Source organism: Emys orbicularis, chromosome 11 (genome assembly GCF_028017835.1).
Source record: "Emys orbicularis isolate rEmyOrb1 chromosome 11, rEmyOrb1.hap1, whole genome shotgun sequence".
NCBI classification, from domain to species: Eukaryota; Metazoa; Chordata; order Testudines; family Emydidae; genus Emys; species Emys orbicularis.
Genome location: NC_088693.1, coordinates 13,537,860 through 13,564,090, shown reverse-complemented (window position 1 = coordinate 13,564,090; position 26,231 = coordinate 13,537,860). Strand labels below are relative to the sequence as shown.

Genomic DNA, 26,231 nt, shown 5'->3' with positions numbered 1-26,231 from the left:
TTACTTTTGTCTGATGAAGTGGGCATTCACCCACGAAAGCTTACGCTCCAATACTTCTGTTAGTCTCAAAGGTGCCACAGGACCCTCTGTTGCTTTAATTGACCATTGGAACAACTTACCAAGGGTTGTGGTGGATTCTACATCTCTTGACAATTTTAAAATCAAGATTGGATGTTTGTCTAAAGATTTGCTCTGAGAACTAATTTGGAGAAGTTCCTGCTGGATACAAGGAGTACAAGGAGAGAATGAGACTGCACCAGTCAGCATGATATTTTGTGTTAAGATTAAAATTTTGTGCTTGATCACAGGTAATGACATATCTTGGTACTCGTGGGCCTACATTTCCATGCCAACATGGAGGTGGTTCAGTCAGCCCCTTTAGAATTCAGTCATGCAGAAAAATCGTTTAAGAAAGTACCCACCATCCTTTTGGACAGCCTCGTGGAGGAGCCTCAAAAGGGAAATGGTGTCCCCAATCACCTGCTGGAGTCGAGTAAGTAGTCTGCTGTCTGACCATCCTCCAGGCCGGAACATTGGGACAAAGGGTCGAGAACATTGTTACTTTTCAGAGACCCAGTCCTGCTCTTTTTGAAGTCCCATTCTGTGGCATAGCAGCACTGTGCTTGGCTGATCCCGAGCTTTTGGAATGACCCTTGGAGCCATCGGCAGCCAGATGCAATTTAATATTGTGCCGGGGTGAGGCTGGCCTCTGAATCATGGATCTGTAGAGGTGGCATAAAGATACTTTAACTCCCCTCCCTCGTTCTGCGTCAAGCACAGCTCAGCCAGATAAGAGGATCCAGCCCTGTATGTTTGTTCTCTCTCTCGTGCATGGTTATGGTGCTACACACAAATAATTAACAATAATGGCATTTAGGTAGTCCAGTCTCCTTCTCTCATGTTTGCTTATCTTTCATTGCAGAGATTTATGCAAAACTTCTGAGAAACAAGGTCATACAGGCTAAGCCTGCCGTACTGCATTATGGAGGTTATGAAATCGAAAAACATCACCAGCAGATCCTAGTAAGTCTTGAAGCTGGGACTAGCTAATACATTGTAAAGGGATAATCCATGTACACTGTGCATACTGCTCAACAAACTTCTGTCCTCCTGGCCAATATGCCCTCCTGCCCTTTGGAGTCCTCTAACAGGATACTTTGCCATAAAGCTAATGGTAGATCCACCCCAAAACTTTCCTGGGTCACTGTGATTGCATTTGGCTGCATATGTGCTCATTAATCAAAGGAAACTTTGAAAATGCCCTCAGTCCTCCTCTAGAGGCAGTTTGATCTGGTGTATGGGGAGCTGGACTGAGAGTCAGGACACCTGGGTTCAATAGCTGCTTTCTACCCCTTGCCTTTTGAGTCACCTTGGGCAAGTCATGTCTGTTTCTGCTCCCACCCTTTGTCTGTTTTGTCTATTTAGGCTGTAAATTCTTTGGGGGCAGAGACTGTCTCAGATTATGTGTTTGTTAAGTGTGCAGCACAATCTCAGTTGGGTCCTAATAAGTAAATATTACTCTGGCTGCCAGATTTGACAGATAGCATCTTACTTTGCAAGTAGTCCCACTAATTTCAATGAGATTACTTGTGGAATAAGGTACAACTCCTCATGCTGAAGGTATTAGGATTTAGTCCTTTATGATTGGGAGATTCTGCATACATGACTTAAACAATTTTCTTTTTTAAATCAGCTATTGGTTGTGTTGTATTTTGAAATTCTGAACAAGACTATAAGCTCTCTGGAGCAGGACCACCTTTCTGTTCTGTGTTTGTACAGCGCCTAGCACATTGGGCTCCTGGTCCATGTCTAAAGTGCTGAGTCACTGTGGTAATTCAAGTGATAATTAATAACATTCAACATTTTCTCTGTCAACATTCAATCTATTATTTCATTGTTTAACAGACTTTCTTTGTTAAGTACGGTCTCACAAAAATGCAGCTTTACAATATTCCCAAATGTTCTCATAAAAATAACTTTTTTTTTCTTCTACAGAATCTGGTAAATATTTCTGGCGATGTCATAAATCTTCACATTATACCACCCCAGACAAAATACTTTCAGATCAAATACAACAAAACAGTGAGTGTCAAAAATAACCATCAGTTTGTTCATATTTGATTTTGCACTTGATAACATTGCACACAAACAGCACTAAAGGGCCTCCTAGTTTATATTCTGTGTCATTTTATAGCATCGGCTTGTCCCCGGCTTGTCATTTGCAGTTACAGTTGATTTTTGTCCTGATGAGTGGCGATATTACTATGACTGTATCCGAATTCACTGTCAGGTAAGAAGTATCTCAATAAAAGTGTCTCGTTTTGGCTGTAATGTAATAAAAATATTTTACAGGGCATGATAATAAAGCATAGACATTTGTAACAAACATTCATATTACTCCACAGTCCTCTTTAGTGCATCATTGATCTCTCTTTCATTATGCCCAATGTAGACCACCTTACTTTTTGGCCTGCAGTCAATCAAAATAATATTCACTGCAAAATTACATTATTATCCAGAGCCTGGCACAAATCCACAAAATAACATTGACTATTGGGACACTTTGATATAGATGGCTAAATGATAGATGGGTACAGGTGCCCATATTAAGGCACCCAACATTTTTGACCCTAGATTATTCATGGATTCTGAAGACCTCAGAAAAATTTACTAGAGTTGTGGGCCCTTAGCCTGGTTCAATAATCCTTTCTTCCACAAGTCAGACTGTATTCGATGCAGCTTTCACAGATGGTATTGTGGTAATGTGTTAGCTGAGCAGACATGGGGGAGCTCCAAACATAGCTTCTAGAGGCAGAGAGAAGCTGAGGGATACTTAGAAAGGAGCAAGGTTTCTACAGTCTCAGTCTATGAAATGCTGGAGGAGGAGTTTCACATGCCTCCTAACTGCTAACTACTGCTCAAAAAGGTTCTGGGGACACTGGATAGGCACCTGATTCCTGAAGTGTGATTCTAAATTAGCCTCTCTTTCTATACATAACATTAATGAATTCTGTTAAATCAGTACTTTCCCCCATTTCTTCCAGGGAGATGACACTTTGCTTGTTCCTATCCATGGCTACCCTGCTGTGAATGTTGTAGAATTTCCATCATTTATAAGCTTATCAGATGTTTCACTTGGACAGAGGTGAGTAAAGGTGACAATCAGGTTTTTTTTAAGGCTTGCAAAAATTAAAATATCTATTTTTTGTTTTTAATCTACTGTCTAAACATAAGACCTTAGAAGTTTTAATTAAGTCACCTACCATACAGATTGCAAAACCACTACACGGGACTTCTTTTCAAAAGTATGTTCATAGAAGACTGAACTCTGCATAAACTAAACATCTATAGAGACATAAGGCCAGAACCTCAGCTACTATCAGTTGCCATTGATTCACTTTTGATCTAGCTTTGATTTATCTTTAAGAGTGAAATTCCCCCTATGCAGGGAGCCAGCATAGGTCTATGCTCCACTTAAGATGTATTTTGAGGATCTAGAAATTCACCGTAAGGTCTGGTCTGCATACTGTTTTTGTATCAGTAGAACTATTTTGGTTATGGGTGTGATTTTTTTTACTGAAATACTTACACCCATACAGCACCTAATTATACCAATATAAAAGTGGCATAGACCAGAAAATCTTATTCCACTTCTCATACAGGAATACGCTATACCAGTATAAGCACTTTTATACCAGGATAGCTGCGCTAGTTAAAGGGGTACAACTTTCTAGTGTACATGAGGCCTAAGTGAGTAGAGCATCATTTTCGATATAAAGGTTCTAGAAGTGAAGGCGTGAAACTGTTAGAGTTCACGTAATGACAGATGCACAGTGGTGGTAGCAAATGGCTAAACTCAGCCTCAGAGCTCTTTTTATTCACTTATCCTTCTGATTCTATAAACTCCCTCTCCAAACAATCAAACCCCCCACATAAATGAAATTCCAGCTCCACAACTGGGCGACACGCTCACCATGAACCCTGAATCTGTCTCTGATCTCAGGTCACCTACACATGCATGTCATGATGTGACTCAGCTTTGCTTATTTGCTCCATTCTTATAAGCAAACACAGTGCTGAAATACACAAGAATCCTGATGCTTTCAGAAAACCTCAGTGAACAGCATTCTTTAATAGGTTGTTATCCTACCTGTGCAGAAGAATGGAGCAGGTAGAGCAGAAAATATACAATGTGTAGTCTTTATTTTAAAGGTGAAAGCTATTTGAGATCCCAAATAATGTACAAGATACGGAGACAGACTTAAGGACCACAGGCCTGATCCAAAGCCCTTCAAAGTCAGTGATTGACTTCAATAATCTTTGGATCAGGCTTCCACGTCCTGTCACCCACCATTCTGCATTGGCATGTAGGCACAGATCCTCAAAGGTATTTAGGCATCTAGCTGTGATTGAGTTCAGTGAGTGTTAGGCACCTAAATACCTTTGAGGATCTGGGCCATAGAGCCCAAAAGGCAGCAGACCTTTGATGATGGGGGACCAAAGAGGCCATGTGGGCTGCAGTGAGCTATGTGGAGTTATTTCCAGCTCAGTACTCTGGTTATGTCTTAGGCTGTGTTGTCCCTAGAGCTCCATGACTATGTAATTGCCTTGGTTACAACAATATAATATAATGATCAGATGTTTAAGGCAAAGTGCTCCCCTCTCTTTTAACTCCCAGAGCAGGTTACAGTTAAGACACAGGCTATAACTGAAAATCGCAAAATAAAGGCACTCACTGTTATTCTTTATTTCCCTAACCTTTTAAAAGTATGCTTTCCAAAGAAGCGCTGTGTATAAAATGCATTCCTTGCTAATCAGCAGGACATAATATCAGCCAAATAGTTATTAAAAGCAGGAGTAATCTTGTGTCAAATAAGTTTCTAGATTTGCAGGATGATATCCAGGGTTTCACCAAATCGTTGTCCCAAGTTAGGGACATGAAAATAGATGCACACAAAAAAAGACACAACTTTGGAAAGTGTGAGGGCTTATTTCTCATTTGTATGAAACCCTCTTTACACTGCCAACGTGGGAATGAGAATCAGGCCCTTGCACAGTACTTATTATTGCTCCAAGGCCCAGTCCTGTGTTATGTTTAGGTGCTCACCACTTTGCACGCTTGGTCTCCAAGGACATAATCTTGCAACCCTTTAAGTCAGTGGCAGAACTCCCAATGACTGCAGTGGGTGCAGAATTAGATCTTAAATGATTCCATTGTTGATTTATGTGAATGAGAACTGGGCAACAAATTCACTTTAGTTATTTTCAATTGTTAGGGATTTTAAAGAAAAACAGATAAACAAAATTTGCCCCCAAATTTAGATTGGGTAAAAAGTAAGCTTTAACAAAACCAAAGACTAATAGAAATGTTTGTATTAATTTTTTTAAAATTCCAATGGAAATGGCCTTTTTAAAAGTGAACACTTCCCTCAGTATTTTCAACTTCAGCTTTGCATCATTGTGCTGGTGCATAAGACGTGAGAAGCGAATGTGAAACTAGAGATAAATTGTTGCATCTATGTTCAGTGTCCAAGCTGAGGGAAGTAGAATAAATATTGAAAAGCAAATTCAACTTTAATATTTATTTCAGCTTCAAGGTATTATTTATAGAGGAAAAGAATGTTTGTTCATCTCTGATTTTTAACCTGACAGTGTCCTTTTAAAAAACCAAATGAATAAAAAGCTGAACCAGCCCTAAGTGTCCTAGAGCTATCCCCTGGTTAACAATTGTCCAAAACAATGGGATTGGGGATAGGCGGGGCTACTTGCCAACAGCAATTCCTGTTCTCCAAGTGATACAAGAGAAAAAGCATGGTTTAGTTCTGAACTAAACCATGTTTTTTCCACAGATTGAAACGAGGCCTCTTGTCTGACATGACTGTGGACTCTCTAACATGATTTTCCTTTTTCAGCCGGTACTTTAACAAGTGACCTGTTCTGTTGTAGTGAACTGCAGCCAACATGTTGTGGCAGTTCTGAGTTTATTCCCAGTAATTCATTTCCAGCAGGTCTTTAGTTAGAGACAGGTCATATTTACAGCCGTGCAAAATATGTAACAACACTACCTGGTTCTTGTTACTGATTCCAGCTGCGATTCCAGCTCAGAGGCAAGAGTAGGTAGGAGAATAGCATTCACTGATTCTGTCCTATGTAGATTTTTACACCACACTCATCCCCATAGTATCTGAGTGCTTTCCAATAAACCATTGTGCAACATACCTAACATATGTCATGTGTGGTTTGTTCTGTTCCCATGATGGCTGCAGCCTAGGGCTGATTTCTGTTTGTATAGCCAGTGTGGGTCTAAATTTGAATGTTAGTCTTTACTAAATGGTACAGTTTGTAAAACATACAGGTCATAGCACACAGGAATAATTAATCTCTTAAAAATTAAATTAGATAAATTTAAATGTATGCATAGGAGAAACTAAGTATAGGAGATGGAGAGCAACACAGCAATTAAGACAATATTTTACTCTCATTTTCTAATCTGAAGGTGTTCTAAAACGACATAGTTGTTGTGTAACTATGGAAAATGACTATGTTTTTAAAATTAGGTAGTCCATCTCCATGACTCCTATATCTTGCAATGCATGCTCTAGAGGGAGAAAAAGTCATTTTCCAAATGTGAGCCTGTAGTCACTGATTATAATTATTACTAATTTTTCTTTCACAATTCTTCCTTTCTTCTTTTGCAGCAAGGAGTATGTTATCCCTTTGCAGTGCAGCTGTCCAATAGAGTTTGAGTTCCATATCGATTACATTCAGCCTCACAAAGCCTTTACCATTCAGCCAACCTCAGGTAGACCACATCTGTTTAAAGCTCTAAAGATCCAAATAATTGTTTGCTGAGTCCTATTATTTATGACTGTGTGCTCAGTGCTGTTCAGAAATGCACATTAGAAGATACAGTCCCTGCCCCCAAAAGTTTGCAGTTAAACTGTGCATTTGAAACATAGCCCCACACATGCATATAGAAAAACAAACAAGCAACTTCGATGGAAGGTCAAACTGTTATGCAGCTAGTATATATCTTTCCTTTGTAGCATAAGTCCTCTTTGGGTGATGTAGACCCAAGTCTCTTTGGGTGATGTAGACATGGATGGGATCTGGAAGGTTTGTCTAAAGCAAGTTTTCGGAGGAGTTAATAGCCACTATTTTGGTGTAACACAGCTAATTCCAACAGATAATTAGCTCGTCCTGCTCAAGAAATCTAGCCACTAATGAAGACCAGGGGCGCAACTCTGCACATGGCGTTTGATATTATTGATGATGCAGAGAAAGAGAGAGAAACTAACAAAAAGGCAGCCATGCTGGTCTTTGCTTCATTAAAAATATCAGAAAAACCTAATAAGATTATTAATATTCCAGGGTCAGTAACAAATCTAGTGATCTGCTTATGATATATGACTGCATCATGTAATCTGTATATGATATACGGCTGCATCATGGCAGTGTAATTTAGAGCCACTTCAGCTCCCCTTTGTAGTTCTACAGCCGTATAAAAGGGGCCTACCATAACTGAGAATCAGGCACTATGGGTTTTACAGGAGAAAGGTGCTGAGCACACAGCATTTGGATGTCATTTAGTCACACATTTTCATGTATCTGCATATGCAGAAGAGGCGGACCATTCTGAGTCGGACATAGATACCATACACTCAACTGTTTTTTTTTTTGTAGTGTGAAGTTACATATACAGCGGTGCCTAAAGATGCAGATAGGCACCTAGTGGGATTTCCAAAAGCATGTACACAGGTTAGGTGCCCAACTCCCATTGAAAATCAATGGGACATAGGTGCCTAACTCACGTACGTGCCTTTGTAAATCCCACTGGGCATCCATATGCATCTTTAGGTAGCTAAAGATCTTTGTAAATCTGGCCCTCAGTGCCTAAGTTGTTCTGAAAATGGGACTTAGATTCCTAAGTCACTTAGGTACTTTTGAAAAATATACCCATCTCCCGTTATACTGTGATATGAATGACATCCTATATCTTGTTAAATATTCAATTTAATAAAACTCATCAATGGAAACAATAGGAAGGAGATACTACTTAACTCCTTCAAGTTAGACCATCTGAATCACAGTGTAGTGTCACAGCTACTTTCTGCACACGCTTTCAATTAGGCATGTAGGAAAGTTAGAGCTTCTCTTCTCTAAATGATCTACATGATGCTCCAACAAAAGAGCATTCTCTTCTTTACTTAGTTATCCACTTGTTTGTTACATCTTTTTCCAGTAGAGGAAAGCATCATGTCAGACAAATGGGTATTGGAAATGTAACAGATGGTCTGGATTTGTTCCCAGCAGTGCTGTGTAGAATAAATTCCAGGAGAATTAAACTATTCTCCATTCCTAGAACTAGATCCAAAATATTCATTAGTTACAATATGACAGCAACAAAGTCTTGCTTTCCCAAATCCAAAGGGACAGACTTAGTATCCTCAGCTTCTCTGTCCTTGCAAATGGAAAAAATGATAGTAAGAAGATAGTAAGAGCTAAGTGGGTAGAGGCACAGACTCTGAAAATTTTCATCTTCTTGTAATAACATTAGCTCTTATAGAACAATAAAGGGAAACATCTTGCAAATTTAGGGACAGACTTTGATATCCTTGCCCATATTGAGTAGCACCTTACTCCTCTTAGGGTATGTCTACACTACCCGCCGGATCGGCGGACAGCAATCGATCCAGCGGGGATCGATTTATCACATCTAGTCTAGACACGCTAAATTGACCCCCGAGCGCTCTCCCGTCGACTCCTGTACTCCAGCGCTGCGAGAGGCGCAGGCAGAGTCGATGGGGGAGCGGCAGCAGTCGACTCACCGTAGTGAAGACACCACGGTAAGTCGATCTAAGTATGTCGACTTCAGCTACGTTATTCACGTAGCTGAAGTTGCATAACTTAGATCAACACCCCCCCCCCCCAGTGTAGACCAGGGCTTAATTTACCTAATTACTCTTCAACATAAAGCTTCATTCCACCACAAAATTAGGTCATGTTAGAACACTCCTTGTGGAGTCATGTTAGTTAACATGATGTTAAGCATGGTATAAATGGGACTACCCTGTTTAAACATGGTGTCAGATGGACATGCTTAACTCTCTGTTTCCAATAGGGCTTACCCATGAGCATTTTAAGTATGAAGGTCTCTGTATACACTAACTGCTAAATCATGTTTAACATTTTAATTAACATTGCTCCCCAAGGTCATGTTCTAACATGACCTAATTTCCCAGTGAAGAGCAGCCCTAAGGGTAATATAATCTGACCTTTATTCCTGACATGATATTAACTGTGAAACGGTTTTAAAATTTACTTGATTTAGATGGATTTTCATTCTTACCTTCAGATGAAACTAATACTAGGATTCTAGCACATGTGTGGATTAAATTGGGAAACCCAGAAACCCTGGTCACTCTTAAAAATGTAGACCATGATCCATTTCAGCACATTTTATTGGGCTTACTCAGAAGTAGAGTGCTCCCATGATTTCAGTGTAAATGGAATGTATTTTGTTCCCATGTACAGGAATAATTCCAGCCAGTGGGAAAGTGGATGTGGTTGTTAAATATGCACCATTTGAATATGGAACAGCACAGATGAAAATGCAATTGTGGATTGCACAGTTTAACTCTAAACCCTATGTATGTGTATTCACAGGAACATCAACGCCCCATGGGGGTTTCATGTATGTGTGATTGATTTATCTTTGAATATTTTTGCCCATTTCTGTTTTAAAAATACCTTAATGAAACAAGATTTCATGCTATTTTGCCATGTCACTTAGATTGTGTTATTCAAATACACCAAATATCTTGATTACACATCATTCTGCTTAAAGTGCAACTAGACTGCATTAAGTGAAACTTTAATGAACAGCATTCCACCGCATATTGTTCCACCGATTGAGATGCAATCAGCACTCTAATCACCAAGGCCTTCAGAAGCAAGGGGGCAATAAGATATTTTGGAACATCTCTCACCCTTCCTGGGAATTGTGACATAGCAGGATTAGGAAGTTACGTGCCCATCATTGTAATTTGAGAGACACCATCACAATCTTCTTGTATATCTAGAAAGCACAGACAGGCATGTGGTGGGCTCCTACTCAACTCTCAGAATACTGATTAAAGTTGTGTCTTTTCTTCTGAAATCTAGAAAGGAAGAATTTAAAACACATAAAACTCTCTCAGAGAAGAAAACAGTGTCAGTAGGAAAACAAGTGGTCCGGAGAAAAGACCATTTAAAGCATCCACAATCCAGCCAAATTCAGAAAGTAAAGGTACAGAGAACTACTAACCAAAAGTATCTCCAGGGGCTGATACTATTCCTTATACCTAAACATCACACACACAATTTATTTCTTCCTATTAATTTTTATCCCACAGGAGATTGAATACCAAAACCTGCGATTCCCAGCAGATTTGTCAAATCCCTATGCTGTGGCAACGGTTTTGATTCAAGAGCCTGGCAAATTAAAGATTAAACACTTGAAAGAAGGTAATGTAATGAAACAATCCAGAATAAAATAAATTTGAGGGGCCTTATCTTGCTTTTTAATTTTTAACAGAACTCCATGATGATTTCAGGTAGAGCTTGGCTTCAAAACGGATGGCATAATATGACCCTAGTTTCTGAAGAAAGTGTCACCTTAACCTTACTTTTGATTAATAAGCTCAATTATTGCAACGGTCAGGTTTTCCCATCAAAAATGTATTTTCATTTTACACAGAATTCTGGTTTGAGAGTGGTAGAATAATTATCTGCTCTTGTCCACAGTCCTGTACCAAGGTAATGAAGGTGCAAAAACAAGACAGATGAAGGAAGCTGTATTTGAACTAAAAGTCAAACAAGATATTCAGGAAGAAGAAGCAAATCAACTTAAGTGGTGAGTGTTAATTATTCATTTTTATAACCGACAGCAGTAAGATTTGTTTAAATATGATTTCTCTGAATGAAGCAAGAAAAGTTTATTCATGCTTAAAACCACCATTTCCGATCATGGTAGATTAATTTAACAAATAAATTGCTTTTGTTCTATTCACATTCTTTTTCCTGAGAGGAATCTGATAAGTAGTTAGTAGTAGTAGGCAATAAGCACAAGGATTTTATTTTGACTGCCATTCAGAAAGAAAGCTGCTGAACACAGTCCAGATTCCACTCTCATTTGCCCTCATCCTGCACCAATAAAGTCAATGGGAGCTTTGCTATTAACGTCACTGAGTATAGAATCAAGCTCACACCGAGTTAAATTAAGTCAGTGGAGTTACACCTGTGTTTAAAAAAGAGTGTAAGGCCCCAGTCCAGCAAAGCATTTAAACACATGCTTAACTTTAAACACCTGAGTAGTCCCATTTAAATTAAAGGATTAGTTGGATAGAAGCCTTAGAAATAGGACTGTTAGGTCCATTATCTTTTAAATAAAGCAAACAGCACGTTGCATGAAGGATTTTTCTCATCTCTACTGTAAATCCAGGCAAGTTCATACAGGTAAAGATCCAATTTCTATGAAATTTAAGAGAGAGATTATCGAAGAACGACAGCAGGAAGAAGAGCAATACAAGGTTAGCCTTCACTGTTTGTTCTGCATTTTTTAAATCAGATTTATAATTTTGGACTAAATAAAACTGACTAATGAACTAATACCCTGTTTGTGATGGCTGCTGGCTTTATTAAATAGGTTGATACATACCAGTGTTAGTGATGCTAATTCCCTCACATATTATTCCCAACCCTTATTATTGTTATTACTATTTATATAATGCCTTGTATGTGCATGGCTCTGCACAGAACATATGAAAGACTTGGCCTTTGGCCTGTAAACAGCTTACAGCCTATAAGCCCTCAGCCCACCCCTGTAAACACTCTCAGATGAGAATAACATTATTCACATGAATATCAATGGGACTCCTCATTATTCACATATGTGTTTGCAGGCTCATGCCCTAACATCAGACACAACTGTGTGAATTAAAACAAAGGAGGAACAGGAAGTAAAATGAGGCATACAGTAATATAAAATAATGATGCTTCATTAGCTGCATGTTCATCTTTTGGATTTCACTCTTCTTTTATATGTATTTGTTTAATGTTTAATACATTCAAAAGTTTTATTTAAGCTGATTTAGGGAAACATAGTTGAGCATGAGATTAGGAGAAGATGGCCCTGGAATGGAGGGGAATAAAGGATTTAGCCGTGTGCAGGAGATGGGACAGTAGGGAAGAGGCATTGGGATGGGGGAAGAGAACAGGAGAGAGAGGGAGAGGTCAGAAATGAGGATCTGGAAGACAAACCCAGGTGGCATAATGAAACAAGGTAGGGAGAGTCACATCAGTTGGCAGCGAGGAGCAACTCAAAAGGCACCATTAAATCAAATGGCAAAGGAAGTTACTCATACGACAATGAGGAATTTAAGACAGGACAAGGTAACCAAATGGCAGCAATGGAAAAGTCAAACATCAGTAGCCTGGCGAAAAGTGGCACCGTTAATTAAAAGGCACGAATCAACATTCAGTCCAATAGCATGAATGGCTTTTACAGCATGGTGAAGTTAAGTGATGTCAGCACAAACTACTAATTGAACAGTGATGTGAAAGATTTCTATAGGAAGAGTACCGTTAAAAGCAGTGGCAGATGAAATGCAGAGTGGGAGGTTACAGAAGGGGGGAAAACTGCAGCCAATATGCAGAAGGACAATGAAGGAGCTCCCTGGTCCAGTGCTGCTGAGGGTTGGAAGTTGTTGCTGTGTTGGTTTAGTATCCCATCTAGCGGCTGGTCTCTGCTGCACAGAAAAGTGGGTCCTTTGTTCTTACTGGGCCATGGGAGAAGGCAGTGGGCCCAACTCACTTCCTTGATGCCTGACCATGCTGGGGGTCTGGAGACCCCAACCCTAATCCTGAAATGGGACCTGTCCTCCCAGGCCCTTACATTCATTGAATTCAGTGGATGTTCCAGTAAATAGTAGCTGTAGAAGCGGGACTTGAGAGTCAGAACATTACTTAGTTTGACTTTCTAAAGTGCAGCGATCATCTCCCTGAAATGTATCAAGTCTGCATTTTGTCTACCAGTTTAGTTGTGGAATTTTACAGTTGTAATTAACTATAAGTGACGAAAGAGCATATTGAATACTTTGCACTAATGTGGACCTTCTTACTGATGGCAAACCAGATCAAAAGGGGAGATCCCTTTATGGAGAGAGAGTTTCAAAGGAATAAAGTGGAAGTTTCTTTCAGACGTTTTATCCGGTCTGTCGAACAGGTACGTCCACATGGGCTATTATGCTAATACCGCATACCTAGCTGTTCTGCATCATTTGCTTTTCCTATTAATTTGAGAGCTCTAATTTTTCAGTGCTACTTTTAGAATGTTAGGACCAGCTGCTCACTGTATACATAGGTCAGCACAGTGTGGGAAACACTGCATGCATAAATATGCAGGCCGAGGCAGCTGCTGTAATTTGTAAACTGCTGTTGCTATAAAGGATGACATGTCAGCCCCACCTGAGGTGCAGGTTGCTTGTTTATGAAGGTTCTCCTAGGAGCAATTTGCTCACTACCATTGGACCTATAGGATTTCTGGTTGATCACACCCTTTTCTTTAAATGTTTCGCCCTACGGTGAACTTACTCAGCCAATGTCATTACCCTTGGGTATCTGTACTCTTGTAGGATCTACAATAGGATATCAGGCCAAATTCTGATCTCAGTTCCACCAGTTTATATCTGGAGTAAGGGCCAAACCAGCTTGCACTGAACTGAAAAGGAGTTTTGTCATTGATTTCAATGAGACCAGGTTTTGGCCCTAACATCCATAAGATAAATGATGTTAGTGTAGATTTACACAGGTATCAAGGAGATCAGGATCTGGCCCGCCATTTTCACCCCTATTCTACCACTAATTGGTTACATTTATGTAGTGTTCCTGCCTTACTTCAGTGGAGTTACTCCAGGTTTACACTAGCACAACAGGAGAGCATATTGTGTCTCTGAATATTTAACAATGGCTTCCCAATGAACCCATTAATGAGAATTTCAGTTTAAAAACTGTGGGTGTGATATGGCCTAGGAGCAGAATTAGTTTATTATTTGGCTGGACATTTTTACATGGTATAACCTCAATGCTAGAAAATATTGTATGGGTTCAGTCCATGGAACGACTGCTAGATATTCCTCCACTATATCTAATTAAAACAATTATAACCTACATTTTCACTTTCTATGTGCTGTGCAGTGTCCAAGTGTCCAGCCCAAGTTTGACCTCCTCCTTAACGACCCTTGGGCCAACAGACACAGGATTCTAAGACGGTTTCAACAAGCAGCTCGCCGGGTAACGTGAACAACCAAAATGCAGTGTAATAGCAACATGTCTTGGGAAACACACAAAAAACCACACCGATTTAGTTTGCCATCTTCCAGGAACCTACACAGCTAGCCCATTGGTTTCACTGTTTGTCATAAATGTGCCACAGCCTTTCCAGAAAACAAAGGGTTTAATAAAAAATCCATATGTCACTATTAGAATAAATCAATGTTAAACAGAGATAAAATGCTAAAGGCTCCAAATTTAGAATTTGTAAACAAACAAACCGATAACTTTTGCAAAACCAAATTCGAAGAAAAATGTTTTTGTGAAACTAAAAATCAAATAAATGAAAAGTTATCTGTTTGGATTTAAATATTACCCTGCAGTTCTACCATTCATTTCCCATAAATCCAAATGCAATGGCCAGTGTAGGTTCTCCATCTCTTGATGTCTTCTGCTCAAGATTGGATACCTTGCTGGAATATATGCTTTAGTGAAACACGAGTTATTAGGCTCAGTGCATGGGTAACTGGGTGAAATTCTATGGTGTGTGTTATACAGGAGCTCAAATAGACTCTTCTGTCGCTAAAATCTCTGACTCTGTGCTGCTACTTCATCATGTGGTGTAAAGTGCACACAAGTGCATGTTAAGACTTCATTGCTCTACAGGGGCAATAACACATCCATGGTCCTGTCCTGCAACAGGATCCTCATGGGCAGATCTTTGCCTTCACGTGGATCCTGTTACAGGATGAAGGCTTATATTTACAGTCTGTATTTAAATTGACAGTACAGCCACCTGTTCAGTCTTCTATTTTATATATGTAATGTCACAGTTAGCTGGTCTTTAGTCAAAATGTATGCAGCAAGTACATGCATCCTGCCACACTTCCAAAAAAACGAACACACAGAAATATCCTGGGACAAAAATTATGCAATACATCAAAAAACTCCTTTTAACTGAAGTCCAAGTGACCTGCGAGGAATAAATAAAGCTGTCAGTACTGGATGTCAATATACATTTAAATTGTAGAGTATTCAACTTAATATTAACTTGAAAACTTTAAATAATTATCCTAGGTCCTGATTCAGTGGCGGCTAAATCGCGTATTACTTTTGTTCCGTGGACTAGAGAGAGACATCAAAGAGCATAGTGATGAAGAAAGCTCTGTATCAGGTAAAGTGTAGGACAAGATATTTGCATTTTAGCTCATCTCAATTTATTGCGGTTATTCCAATAGCACCCACAGTGTTAGGTATAGCTCACGCACACACACATACAAAGACAATCCTTCCCAAGAGCTTGCAATTTTGTGATGGGAATTGGAAATGGGTATAGTCAAAATATGTATGATTTTGATACACATTATTTACAGGCATTAAAAAACACCTTAACAATCCTTGAGAGCCTCAAAGCTTATCTATTATTAGCTGGTCAGTTATTTTTAGGCATCAAGTAAGGAGTGGGTCTTGAAGAGGGACTTGAAAGGGGAAACGGCATTGACAGTAGGGATCATCTCAGTGAAGGTGTTCCATGCATAAGGGGTAGGGTGCTAGGTGTGGAGATGTTTGCCTGAGAAGCAGGCAAACAGGTGGACAAGGCTGGTATCATTGGTGGAGCAGAAGAGCCAAGAGGCAACATGATAAGAGGTGAGTGAGGACAAAAAGGGAGGGACAGAGTTGAGAAAGGATCTTGAAGGTGATGAGGACAGGATGCTTGAACTTGGTGCAGTAAAACAGGGGGGAACCAGAAAATACAAAGCCATCCATCCAGTGCTGCTCCTTTTGTCTCCTGTCACTGTTTCTGAACAGATGCTTGCCAGTAATTATGTGACATCGGTCTTGGCTCTTGATAAGCAGAGAATAGCAGTGGATCATTTCCTCATAGTGAAATAGAAGTGGTAGTACAGACACGCTACTCATTTTATAACAACGGGGAAATGAATAAGCCTTTGAGAAACCATTGAGCTATCCAAGACAAGGCCAGCCCTGGGGTGCATTGTTGTCCTAAGTGATGATGGAATTTTAGTCTCTTCCTTCACCGCTCTCTCCTTCTTGCTTACCCACCCTGTTTGGCAACCCACCTTGTCCATTGTCCATGTCATTTCCTTTCCCAAAGGAAGTTCTTTTTTTCTGCAGTGGGCAATTCCAGTTCCTCAAAACCCATCACAGTAACTCCATTGGTGCCTTAAAGCTGAGATGCTATGGCAGCCAGTGCAAAGGATTTTTAGGTGCATCTGAGGACTTAAATATATGCCCTGCAGCATGAGCAGAAACAAACAGACAAGACAACCTTTGCAGAGAAGGGAAACAAGTGGGCAAAAATACTACTGCTAGAGAAGAGTGGTTGGGAATGTCTTGTCGTTGAATTGACCCAGCAATCTCAGGACTGTGCCTGCCTCCTCTTAAATGGGCTTGGCAGAGTTAGATTTTTGTTATTTTCTCATTTTGATGGATAATGTCAATGTTTATTATTACCTTTTTTTAGTTTTATCAATTTTAATTTTCACAGTTGTGGGAAATAATGGGGGTGAGTCAGACAATAGGGAGAGACAGATATTAACTATTTAATGACAGTAGGCACAGATTTGAAAGTTAAAGTTTTATAAATGTTAAAATACAAATTGTCAACATCACAGGTCAAAATATACAAAGTAAATATCCTTAAATCAAACTAATATATTCTCAAGCAGCATTTTTCTTCCTCCTATCTGTACATTTTAGAATATTATTGATGGAAATATTTTTTTTCAGATTGTGTTTGTCCAGTGAAACTGATGTTTACCAACATTTACCAATAAAAATCAAATGCTTCCAAGTCTACTCTTAAATGTGGCATCTAGAGCCCTGCCCTGTGAAATAATACCTTACGATTTATATCAAAATGGCTGGGCAAATCCTGACTCAGGAAGAAATTAAAAGTCTGTGTTGTGGTTTGGTTTTATTTTTGAGAGAATATCTTCACATTTATTACAAGATCTTGATTCTTTCTCTCCACATGGCAGAAAACAGCAGTTTGAAAATCATCAACTCAACAGCTATGGGTGAAGAGCATAAGAGCGTTGCTTTCAACTTGTCTGTAGATCGCATATTACCTTTCAAATTCCCAACCTACCATCCACCTCAGTGGTCTGATGAACTGGTAGGTCCTTTGATTATAGTGGCAACAAATCAGTTACTAGAAATGAAGGGTCTGATTCTCATTTACGCTCAGGCCACTTTACCGCACTCTGGATGTGTAAAGGGGCCTTAAAGTGGGTATAAATATAATACCCAGAGTAAGGTAGTGTGAATGAGAACTTAGCCTGAAAGGTTGGATCCAGATTTTCAGCTGCTGTAGTTGAAGCTCCATTGATGCTGATGAAACTATGACAATGTACATCAGTTGAGGATCTGGCCCTGGAAGTATAAACACCATTGTATTAGTTCTGTTATACCAAATACCAGACTCTTTCTATAATACCATAGATGTGCATAGGACTTTACATACATATGAAGACAAGGTCCCTGCCCTAGTCAGCTGGTTGAAGACTATTATTGCCCAATAATTTTCCTCAACGTTTTTAAAGTTTACATTAAAATATGCACTCTGTACAATCTCCTAACTCTGAGCAATGCCCAGCACAGTACAGTGCAGAGTCAGAATGAGATAAGTGGCTGTAAGGCTACTAAAAATATCCCCAAAAGTTGATATCACTTAGTAACACACCTTATACTCTTGTTTCCTATAAAGAATGAATTCCCACACTGCACATTATAGAAGAGAGTCAGTGCATTAACCATTCTGACCAACAAAAAGGTCATTTCCCTTTCTCATATTAATTTTTGTCCTCAAATACAAAGAGATCTCTAAAGGCCAATACTCTTTAGAGATCTCTGTTCTAAGATTATGTGTTTGTATCTGAAAACTGACTGTATGGTTCAATGGGTCTGGAGCTCCTTGCAATACAGAATCATTGTATGGATTTAAAAGTAGCAGCCATGTTAGTCTGTATCCTCAAAAAGAACAGGAGTACTTGTGGCACCTTAGAGACTAACGAATTTATTTCAGCATAAGCTTTCATGGGCGACAGGTCACTTCTTCAGATGCATAGAGTGAAACACACAGACAGAAGATATTTATACATACAGAGAACATGAAAAGGTGGAAGTACGCATATCAATTGTAAGAGGCCAATCAATTGAGATGAGCTATCAGTAGCAGCAGAAGAAAAAACTTTGAAGTGATAATCGAGATGACCCATAGAAGGTGTGAGGAGAACTTAACATGGGGGGGGGGGGAATTCAATTAGTGTAATGACCCAACCATTCCCAGTCTCTGTTTAGACCTAAGTTAATTGTGTCTAATTTGCATATTAATTCGAGTTCAGCAAATACTTAAGCAAATACTCACCAGCAACCGCACACCATACAACAAAAACACTAACCCAGGAACCTATCCTTGCAACAAAGCCCGATGCCAGCTCTGTCCACATATCTATTCAAGTGACACCATCATAGGACCTAACCACATCAGCCACACCATCAGGGGCTTGTTCACCTGCACATCTACCAACGTGATATATGCCATCATGTGCCACCAATGCCCCTCTGCCATGTACATTGGCCAAACTGGACAGTCTCTACGCAAAAGAATAAATGGACACAAATCTGACATCAGGAATCATAACATTCAAAAACCAGTGGGAGAACACTTCAACCTCTCTAATCACTCAGTGACAGACTTGAAGGTGTCAGTTTTGCAACAAAAAAACTTCAAAAACAGACTCCAAAGAGAGACCGCTGAACTCGAATTAATATGCAAATTAGACACAATTAACTTAGGTCTAAACAGAGACTGGGAATGGTTGGGTCATTACACTAATTGAATTTTTCCCCCCCATGTTAAGTTCTCCTCACACCTTCTATGGGTCATCTCGATTATCACTTCAAAGTTTTTTCTTCTGCTGCTACTGATAGCTCATCTCAATTGATTGGCCTCTTACAATTGGTATGTGTACTTCCACCTTTTCATGTTCTCTGTATGTATAAATATCTTCTGTCTGTGTGTTTCACTCTATGCATCTGAAGAAGTGAGCTGTAGCCCACGAAAGCTTATGCTGAAATAAATTTGTTAGTCTCTAAGGTGCCACAAGTACTCCTGTTCTTTGTATGGATTTACACACTGTTTGTATATGAACCAGAGGTTTTAGATCATCTGAAACTTCTGTTAATCACCTGGTTTTGTTCACCACTTGCGGGGTCTCTTAAGACAGGTTTCACTGTGTAAGATTCTTTAAAGATTACAGTAAAGATCCCATTGATCTCACTGGGAGTTGCAACTTTATAAGTAGGGGCAGAGTTGGGCTTGGAACCTTTTTTCCATTTCAAGAGTAGTTGAAGATGTGCCCTTTATTTTGAATTGCTGTAGAGACACAGATGCAGATGAAAAATCACACAAATGGAGTCCTCTTGCACATAACTGGCAGGATTCCTCCAGGGGAGAGACTGATCTTACAGGGTGCATGGGATAAGAGATACACAACAATATCACATGAAGAAACAGACTAGCTCTGACATTGATATAGGTTAACCCCCATCTACAAAGAGTCAAAGGGGTGGTGATACCATCTAACAGGATACTTATTAATGACAATACCCAGCTCTTATATAACCCTCTTCATCAATAGATCTCAAAGCGCTTAACAAAGAAGGTTAGTATATTTATCCCAATTTTACAGATGGGGAAACTGAGGGACTAAGTGACTTGCCCAAAGTCATCCAACAGGCCAGTGGTAGAGCCAGGAATAGAACCCACATCTCCTTAGCCCGTGTCCAGTGCTCTATCCATTTGGAAACACACTCTCCCCTTATTTAGATGCTACAGTGGTAGTTGTCTTACAAATGTCTGTGCTAAAGAGCTAAACGCATGATTAAGGCTAAGATTTTGTCATGGTTATTTTTAGTAAAAGTCACGGACATGTCACGGGCAATAAACAAAAATTCACGGAAGCTGTGACCTGTCTGTGACTTTTGCTGCTGCGGCTCCATGGTTTCCCCCACCACAGTGGTGGCTGGGAGCTGTAGGGTGACCATATTTCCCAAAGAGAAAACGGGACACCCCCAGCCGCTCGCCCGAGGCGCCCTCTCCCCGTGCAAGGCTGACTCCCGTCGCTGGAACCCTGAGGAGGGCCCCCTCAGAAGTCTGTCACCTGATGCTGGAACCTTGCAAGGGGCCCCCTGTCGCTGCTGTCACCTGTCGCTGGAACCCTGCCAGGGCCCCGCTGGCTGCCAGCTCCAGAGTCCCACAGCTCCTTGGGCTGAAGCAGAGAATGTCTCGGAGGTCTCTGGAAGTCACAGATTCCATGTCTTCCATGACCTCCATGACATAAACGTAGCCTTCTGCATGATGTATTCAGACAACAAACAAAGACAACCATGCATATGGCTAGACCCCTGTTACAGCTTTCCCTAGGCTTCTGGGTTAAAGCCCAAAGGGGCTTTAACTTCCAGGAGAACATCTAAGCACCCATCTGAGCTTTCCCCATTTTTCCAACGGGCTGTATTGATGACTTATTTCAGCTGAAAAAGAAAATATTTTCTTTTAAGACAAGTATTGTTGTCTTAAAATACTGTATTGTTTCAGGCTCCCGATGGTCTTGGTCCAGTTCCTGTTAAGTCTTTAGACATGAAAGTCAAGCACATTCACCCGTTCTACGACTTAAAGGTGAGACAATACAGCTTAGGCCTTGGCTACACTTGCAGCTGTACAGCGCTGTAAGGTAAACCTGTCTTTGTGCAGCTGAGTAGGGAAAAGCGCTGCAGTCTGTCCACACTGACAGCTGCCAGCGCAGTGGTGTGGCCACACTTGTAACATTTGTAGCTGTGTTGGGAGCGGTGCATTATGGGCAGCTATCCCAGCATTCATGTGGCTGCAACGTGCTTTTCAAAACGGGGGGGAGTGGTGGATTGTGACAGGGAGTGTGGGGGGAGAGAGAGTGCTTTTTGGATCATGTCATCTCTCTATTTTGCAAGTTCCGAACTCCCGGCCCCCTGCTCATTCATTCACTCACTCAAAGCAAGCTGCAATCTGTTTACTTTTCTCTGTGGTACGAGCTTTGAAACCAGCACTTCCGCATAGAGGATTGGCCACTTGACAAGGTGATTAGTACAGCGCTGCAAGCCGTTTACACTCACACCTGTGAGTCGTAGCCACTCCGCTGCAGCTGTTATTCCTCTCGGGGAGGTGGAGTACCTGCAGCGGTGTACCCAGGGAGATACAGCGCTGTAAGTGCCCTGCCAGTGTGGACGGGGAGTGAGTTACAGCGCTGGGGGAGGCTTTACAGCGCTGTAACTTGCAAGTGTAGCCAAGGCCTTAGTCACTCACTTGTATCATATTGCTTTCTTTCATTAGGGTCAATGTGACATAAGAAATACAGTGCCGCATTTTGTGTATGAACCAGTAGTGCCTGTCATTCAGGTCAATGGGAGTTGTGACTGTGTAAGGACTGTGGGATTTATCTTTTGTTAGCTCCCTAAATGCGTGGACTCATTTGCGGTATTAATGGAGAGTCAGCAATAGGGGGCAGTACAGAGGTGCACCACCCCAGTGTGTGACCTCTTCGAGCCATTGCACCTCAGACAGAGTTTCTACTAATACAACTGCTATGACTTCTTAACTAGGACTACTTGCATGGGAAAGGGCTAGTGACATAGTAAATTTTAAATTAAATTAATGGAGATATCCTATCTCCTAGAACGGGAAGGGACCTTGAAAAGTCATACGAGTCCAGCCCCCTGCCTTCACTAGCAGGACCAAGTACTGATTTTGCCCCAGATCCCTAAGTGGCCCCCTCAAGGATTGAACTCACAACCCTGGGTTTAGCAGGCCAATGCTCAAACCACTGAGCTATCCCTCTCCCCCCAAAGGGTCTGCAGGGTCAGACTCTCCACATTGAGTGTCAGTCCATGTGCTCACCAAGCTGATGAAGACCACATCATAGGCATGAGGTTCTGTGTCCCCAGTGGATGGTGTCTCCAGTGCTCTGCTCTTCTGCTCGCTCAGTTTCCTGAATCGTAAGACTGAAGACAGCCTTTGAGAAACTATATGACTTGGGCTTACTAGTCTTTTGATTCAAGGGGCCTGATCTCACATTTCTCGCACATTTCTCATTGAATGCAAGAATTGAGCATGCAAGGAGTGCAGGATCTGGCCCCAAAGCAAATACCAGATTCCCCTGATAAAAGTTACAAAAAAGGGAAGACATGATTTTTTTCTAGGTGCTGTTGAATACCTATGTATTCCACTAATGTGGATAGTAAATACAGACTTGTGTCTCGATCTTCAGCTATATTTTAATTGTTCTCAAGCTTTGTGAATCCAGAACCTATTTTTTACCTTCTTACCTCTAAACCCTCTTCCCTCAACATTTAGAAAATGAAAAAGGCCAAATTCTGTCAGGAGATTCCACTGGGCTTAAATCAGTGCTGAATTTGGCCTAGTCTTTGTTTTGTTGATTGCAGCAAGCATAGAAACAACACTGCTTAAAGGAGCTCTTAATTTTTTTTTCCTGTTTGTACTTTTGCTGCTGTCCCATTTTATTTTCACATACCAGTGGTAGGTGTATTACGCAAACACTGCTTTCCTCCAGCCCATCAATCTTGTTTGTGCAAGAAATTATTACTTCACACATGATCCTTTGTAGAAAACATCTAGAGTGAAAACATTCCTTCACAAATAATTTGACTGTACAGGGCTTAAGTATTCCTGCTCAAAGTTTTCGTCATATGTCACTGTCCCCAAATGATAGTCCAAGCATCTGTTACAGCAAGAAACCATGTGAAGTGTCCATGTTAGAGCCGGAAAGTTAGAACACACTGACCTCCATATGCATGTGTTACAATAAATCATCTTCATTTGTACCTAGGTTCCTCAGCACTTCAGCATTATGGGGTACCAGCCATTTTGTACACACTATGCATCAACAAGTTATAAACCTCAAAATCTTTCTCGACCATTAAAGCAGGGAGCCAAGGTAACAAGTCAACCAAAATCCATTATTTGGTTTCACTGCATAGCATTTTGCCACAATATTTTACACCAAAACTCCCTCTGCACCCTGAAAACATTTATCTTCTGAATTGTTCCAGGATGAGCTGATCTCAATAGTAACTTCTCCAAAGCCACAGCTCAGTCCTCCCTCACCACAGGAGGATCTACACAAACCCCCAGGAGAGAAATCCTTGGAAAGGGCCACGAGCCTTTTAAACCTGGCAGCTCCCAAAGCGTTACTCCAAGCTCCAGACAGTCACTCACTTCGCATATTTGTAAGTAAAACTCGGCTCTAGTAAAGCCTCCAAGGACCGGAGGGAAATGTACATTTGCTCCATTACAGGGTTGGTAAGGAATTGGAAGACAATTACCTTCCTTAGGTTTATATATAAAAACTGTGTGCCACAGGGCTAGATGGTGCTGTAGGGCACAGCCCTGCTATGGAGGTGCCAGAGCCACACTTCCCCACCCCCAGGGGGAGCAATAGGTAAGTGCTGAATGACATCCAGAGCTCCCCAGCACACCCACTACCACATTCTATATGGGCTGCAGCCTGTCCCCCGCTCCTCTGCAGGTCAGCACAGAGGAGGGCCATAGCCTTGCCTCCTCTCCAACCCCTGTGTGGCATCGTGCACCTCCTTACGTGGGATAGGGTTGGCACAGTTCTCTTCCACTCTGCAGTTCTGCCTGGTCTTTAGGCAGAATGAGAAAGGGTTGGGGAGGAGGATTGCTCCTTGGGTTCTGTGTATCCATCTTAGAGTGTTCTATAGTGCCTATGATCATAGATGGGTTTTCAAAGGTATTTAGGTGCCTAAAGACACTGCTAGATGCCTAGTGAGATATTTAAAAGTGCCTAACTCCCATTGGAATCAATGAGCCAGGAGTGGTCCCAGGTAGTGTCTGTTGCTAGCCGTGTTCCATAGGGGATCATAGGACAGACTTAGCCTTGGGGTAGAGGGGAGGAAGGAGAGATCAGGTGTTGAGTTGAACTAAAGAGGCAAAGTGGGATCTAGGTGGTGGAGTTTGAGCTGGGAATCCCTTTCTTATTAATGACAAGAACTGAATTTTTCAGTGACAGATTTGCTCAAAGGGCTCAGAATTATTTTTTTAAAATCTCTTCTTTGTGTTTGTTTTCAGAATCCTACTCCAGGATTGTATGTCTGTATGCAGCCTTTGGACTATTCAGAAACAAACATTGAGTATCATCTTTGTCCTCATCCAAAATATAGATTCACCAAAGAATATCCCACAGGATCCAGCATTCCAATTACACAAAAGAAATTTCTGCATCACAAGGTACAGCTTTTGGTTTCAGTGAAATATTAGTTGCAAAGGGTGTGAGTCAGCAGAGAATTTGCCTTGTAGACTCAAATAGAACCTAAACAATTATCCCAGATGGAAGCTGTGTTACGCTATTAATGGCATACGCAGTTGATTATTAGCATTTATGGGTAAATGTGATTGTTCATCGGTTGAAGCTTGTTCCTCCCTAGAGCTTCTCCATGTCCTTTCTGCAGCAGCCCTGAGGATCTCCTCACGATTTCCCTCTTTTAACCCCCCACTGCATCTCCAGGGCCCTGCACTGGAGCCAGTAACTTTTCAGATGAAGAGAACTGAAGCTCAGCACACACAGGCTTTAACCAAGCAAAGCAAGGCATTCCCTCCTGCACACATTTCTCCCACCCTTCCTTTCTTTACTGATTTCATTTTACCCGCATGGTCACTGGGACTGTTGTCGTTTCAGGAAGTCATTCGAGGAGTAACGTACTGGAGACGATTCCCGTCAGTGGTTTATTCAGCCTTGTCTAATGCTCCCACTCTGGCAAGCACAGGGATGCATCATTGGTAAGAAAGAGTTTGAACATCAAACACCTTCACTCCGGGCCAGATTCTGCCACCCTTACTCATATCGACCAGTAACTAACGTCACACATTGTCCCATTGAAACAAAGAGGACTATGTGCAGAGTAAATTACTAACTCACTGGGCCCAATCCATTGAAGCCAGTGGAAAGACTCGCATTGACTTCAGTGGGCAGTGGGTCAGGCTCAGTGTGAGTAAGGGTGGGGGGCAGAATCTAGCCCTGTAAGTGGCATTTCAGTCTAATAAGAGCCGACCTTATGGACTAAGACTGCTCCACTTCAGCCCCAGGCACCTGGGGGAGATACTAGCAACTCAGCTCTGCATACCCTGCATGTGTGAGGGTGTGAGCGGGACACGTGACATCTAAGACACACGCATCTGATTGCAACATCTCTCTCCCTCCTTCCCCACTGCCACTGTGGGTCACAGCAGCTTTGCTTCTTTACTCACCCTGCTCCCATAGTTCTAGCTCTGCAGCGGGGAAGAGGGTGACACTAATTCACTTGGAGCATAGCACTTAGGCCCCAATTCAGAACATACTGAAATGCATTCCTGTTCAGCATGGCATGGACCAAAAACCCATTGAAATCAATGGGAGTCTTTCAGTCATGTGCTTAACTATAAGCAGGTACTTAAGTCCCCTTGAAGCCAATGAAATTTAAGTACGTGCTTAAAATAAGCACATGCTTCAGTGCTTTGCTGAATTGAGGTCTTAGTACCTACTACAGCTATCTGCATTAGCAGTGTAACACACTCATAGCTGAGTGAAAACCTAACTATGACCATTTCAAAACCTGGGTACCTAATGTTAGGTATCTAAGGCACCTAAATAGATGGCCTGACTTTCAGAGGTGCTGAGCATTCAGAGCTGCCATTGAGGTTAATGGGAGCCGCAGCTGCTTTGAAAATCAAGCTACACCTCTACCCCGATATAACGCTGTTCTCGGGAGCCAAAAAAATCTTACCGTGTTATATTGAACTTGCTTTGATCCGCCGGAGCGCGCAGCCCCACCCCCCCAGAGCGCTGCTT

At 41.2% G+C, this 26,231-nt stretch overlaps 1 protein-coding gene across 1 annotated transcript in view; it reads left to right on the top strand.

The window, feature by feature from the left end:
• Positions 1 to 354: 354 nt before the first annotated feature.
• The window catches only part of CFAP221 (cilia and flagella associated protein 221), a 31,158-nt gene continuing 5,281 nt past the window's right edge, over positions 355 to 26,231 (top strand). The window contains exons 1-20 of the mRNA XM_065413745.1: positions 355 to 493; positions 923 to 1,023; positions 1,996 to 2,082; positions 2,195 to 2,290; positions 3,045 to 3,145; positions 6,699 to 6,802; positions 9,535 to 9,694; positions 10,165 to 10,288; positions 10,395 to 10,506; positions 10,786 to 10,894; positions 11,483 to 11,570; positions 13,175 to 13,264; positions 14,236 to 14,331; positions 15,388 to 15,484; positions 17,313 to 17,449; positions 20,933 to 21,013; positions 23,214 to 23,321; positions 23,437 to 23,613; positions 24,476 to 24,634; positions 25,083 to 25,183. Coding sequence (XP_065269817.1) covers positions 355 to 493; positions 923 to 1,023; positions 1,996 to 2,082; positions 2,195 to 2,290; positions 3,045 to 3,145; positions 6,699 to 6,802; positions 9,535 to 9,694; positions 10,165 to 10,288; positions 10,395 to 10,506; positions 10,786 to 10,894; positions 11,483 to 11,570; positions 13,175 to 13,264; positions 14,236 to 14,331; positions 15,388 to 15,484; positions 17,313 to 17,449; positions 20,933 to 21,013; positions 23,214 to 23,321; positions 23,437 to 23,613; positions 24,476 to 24,634; positions 25,083 to 25,183 — 2,267 coding nt within the window. The remainder of the gene's footprint in view (positions 494 to 922; positions 1,024 to 1,995; positions 2,083 to 2,194; positions 2,291 to 3,044; positions 3,146 to 6,698; positions 6,803 to 9,534; positions 9,695 to 10,164; positions 10,289 to 10,394; positions 10,507 to 10,785; positions 10,895 to 11,482; positions 11,571 to 13,174; positions 13,265 to 14,235; positions 14,332 to 15,387; positions 15,485 to 17,312; positions 17,450 to 20,932; positions 21,014 to 23,213; positions 23,322 to 23,436; positions 23,614 to 24,475; positions 24,635 to 25,082; positions 25,184 to 26,231) is intronic.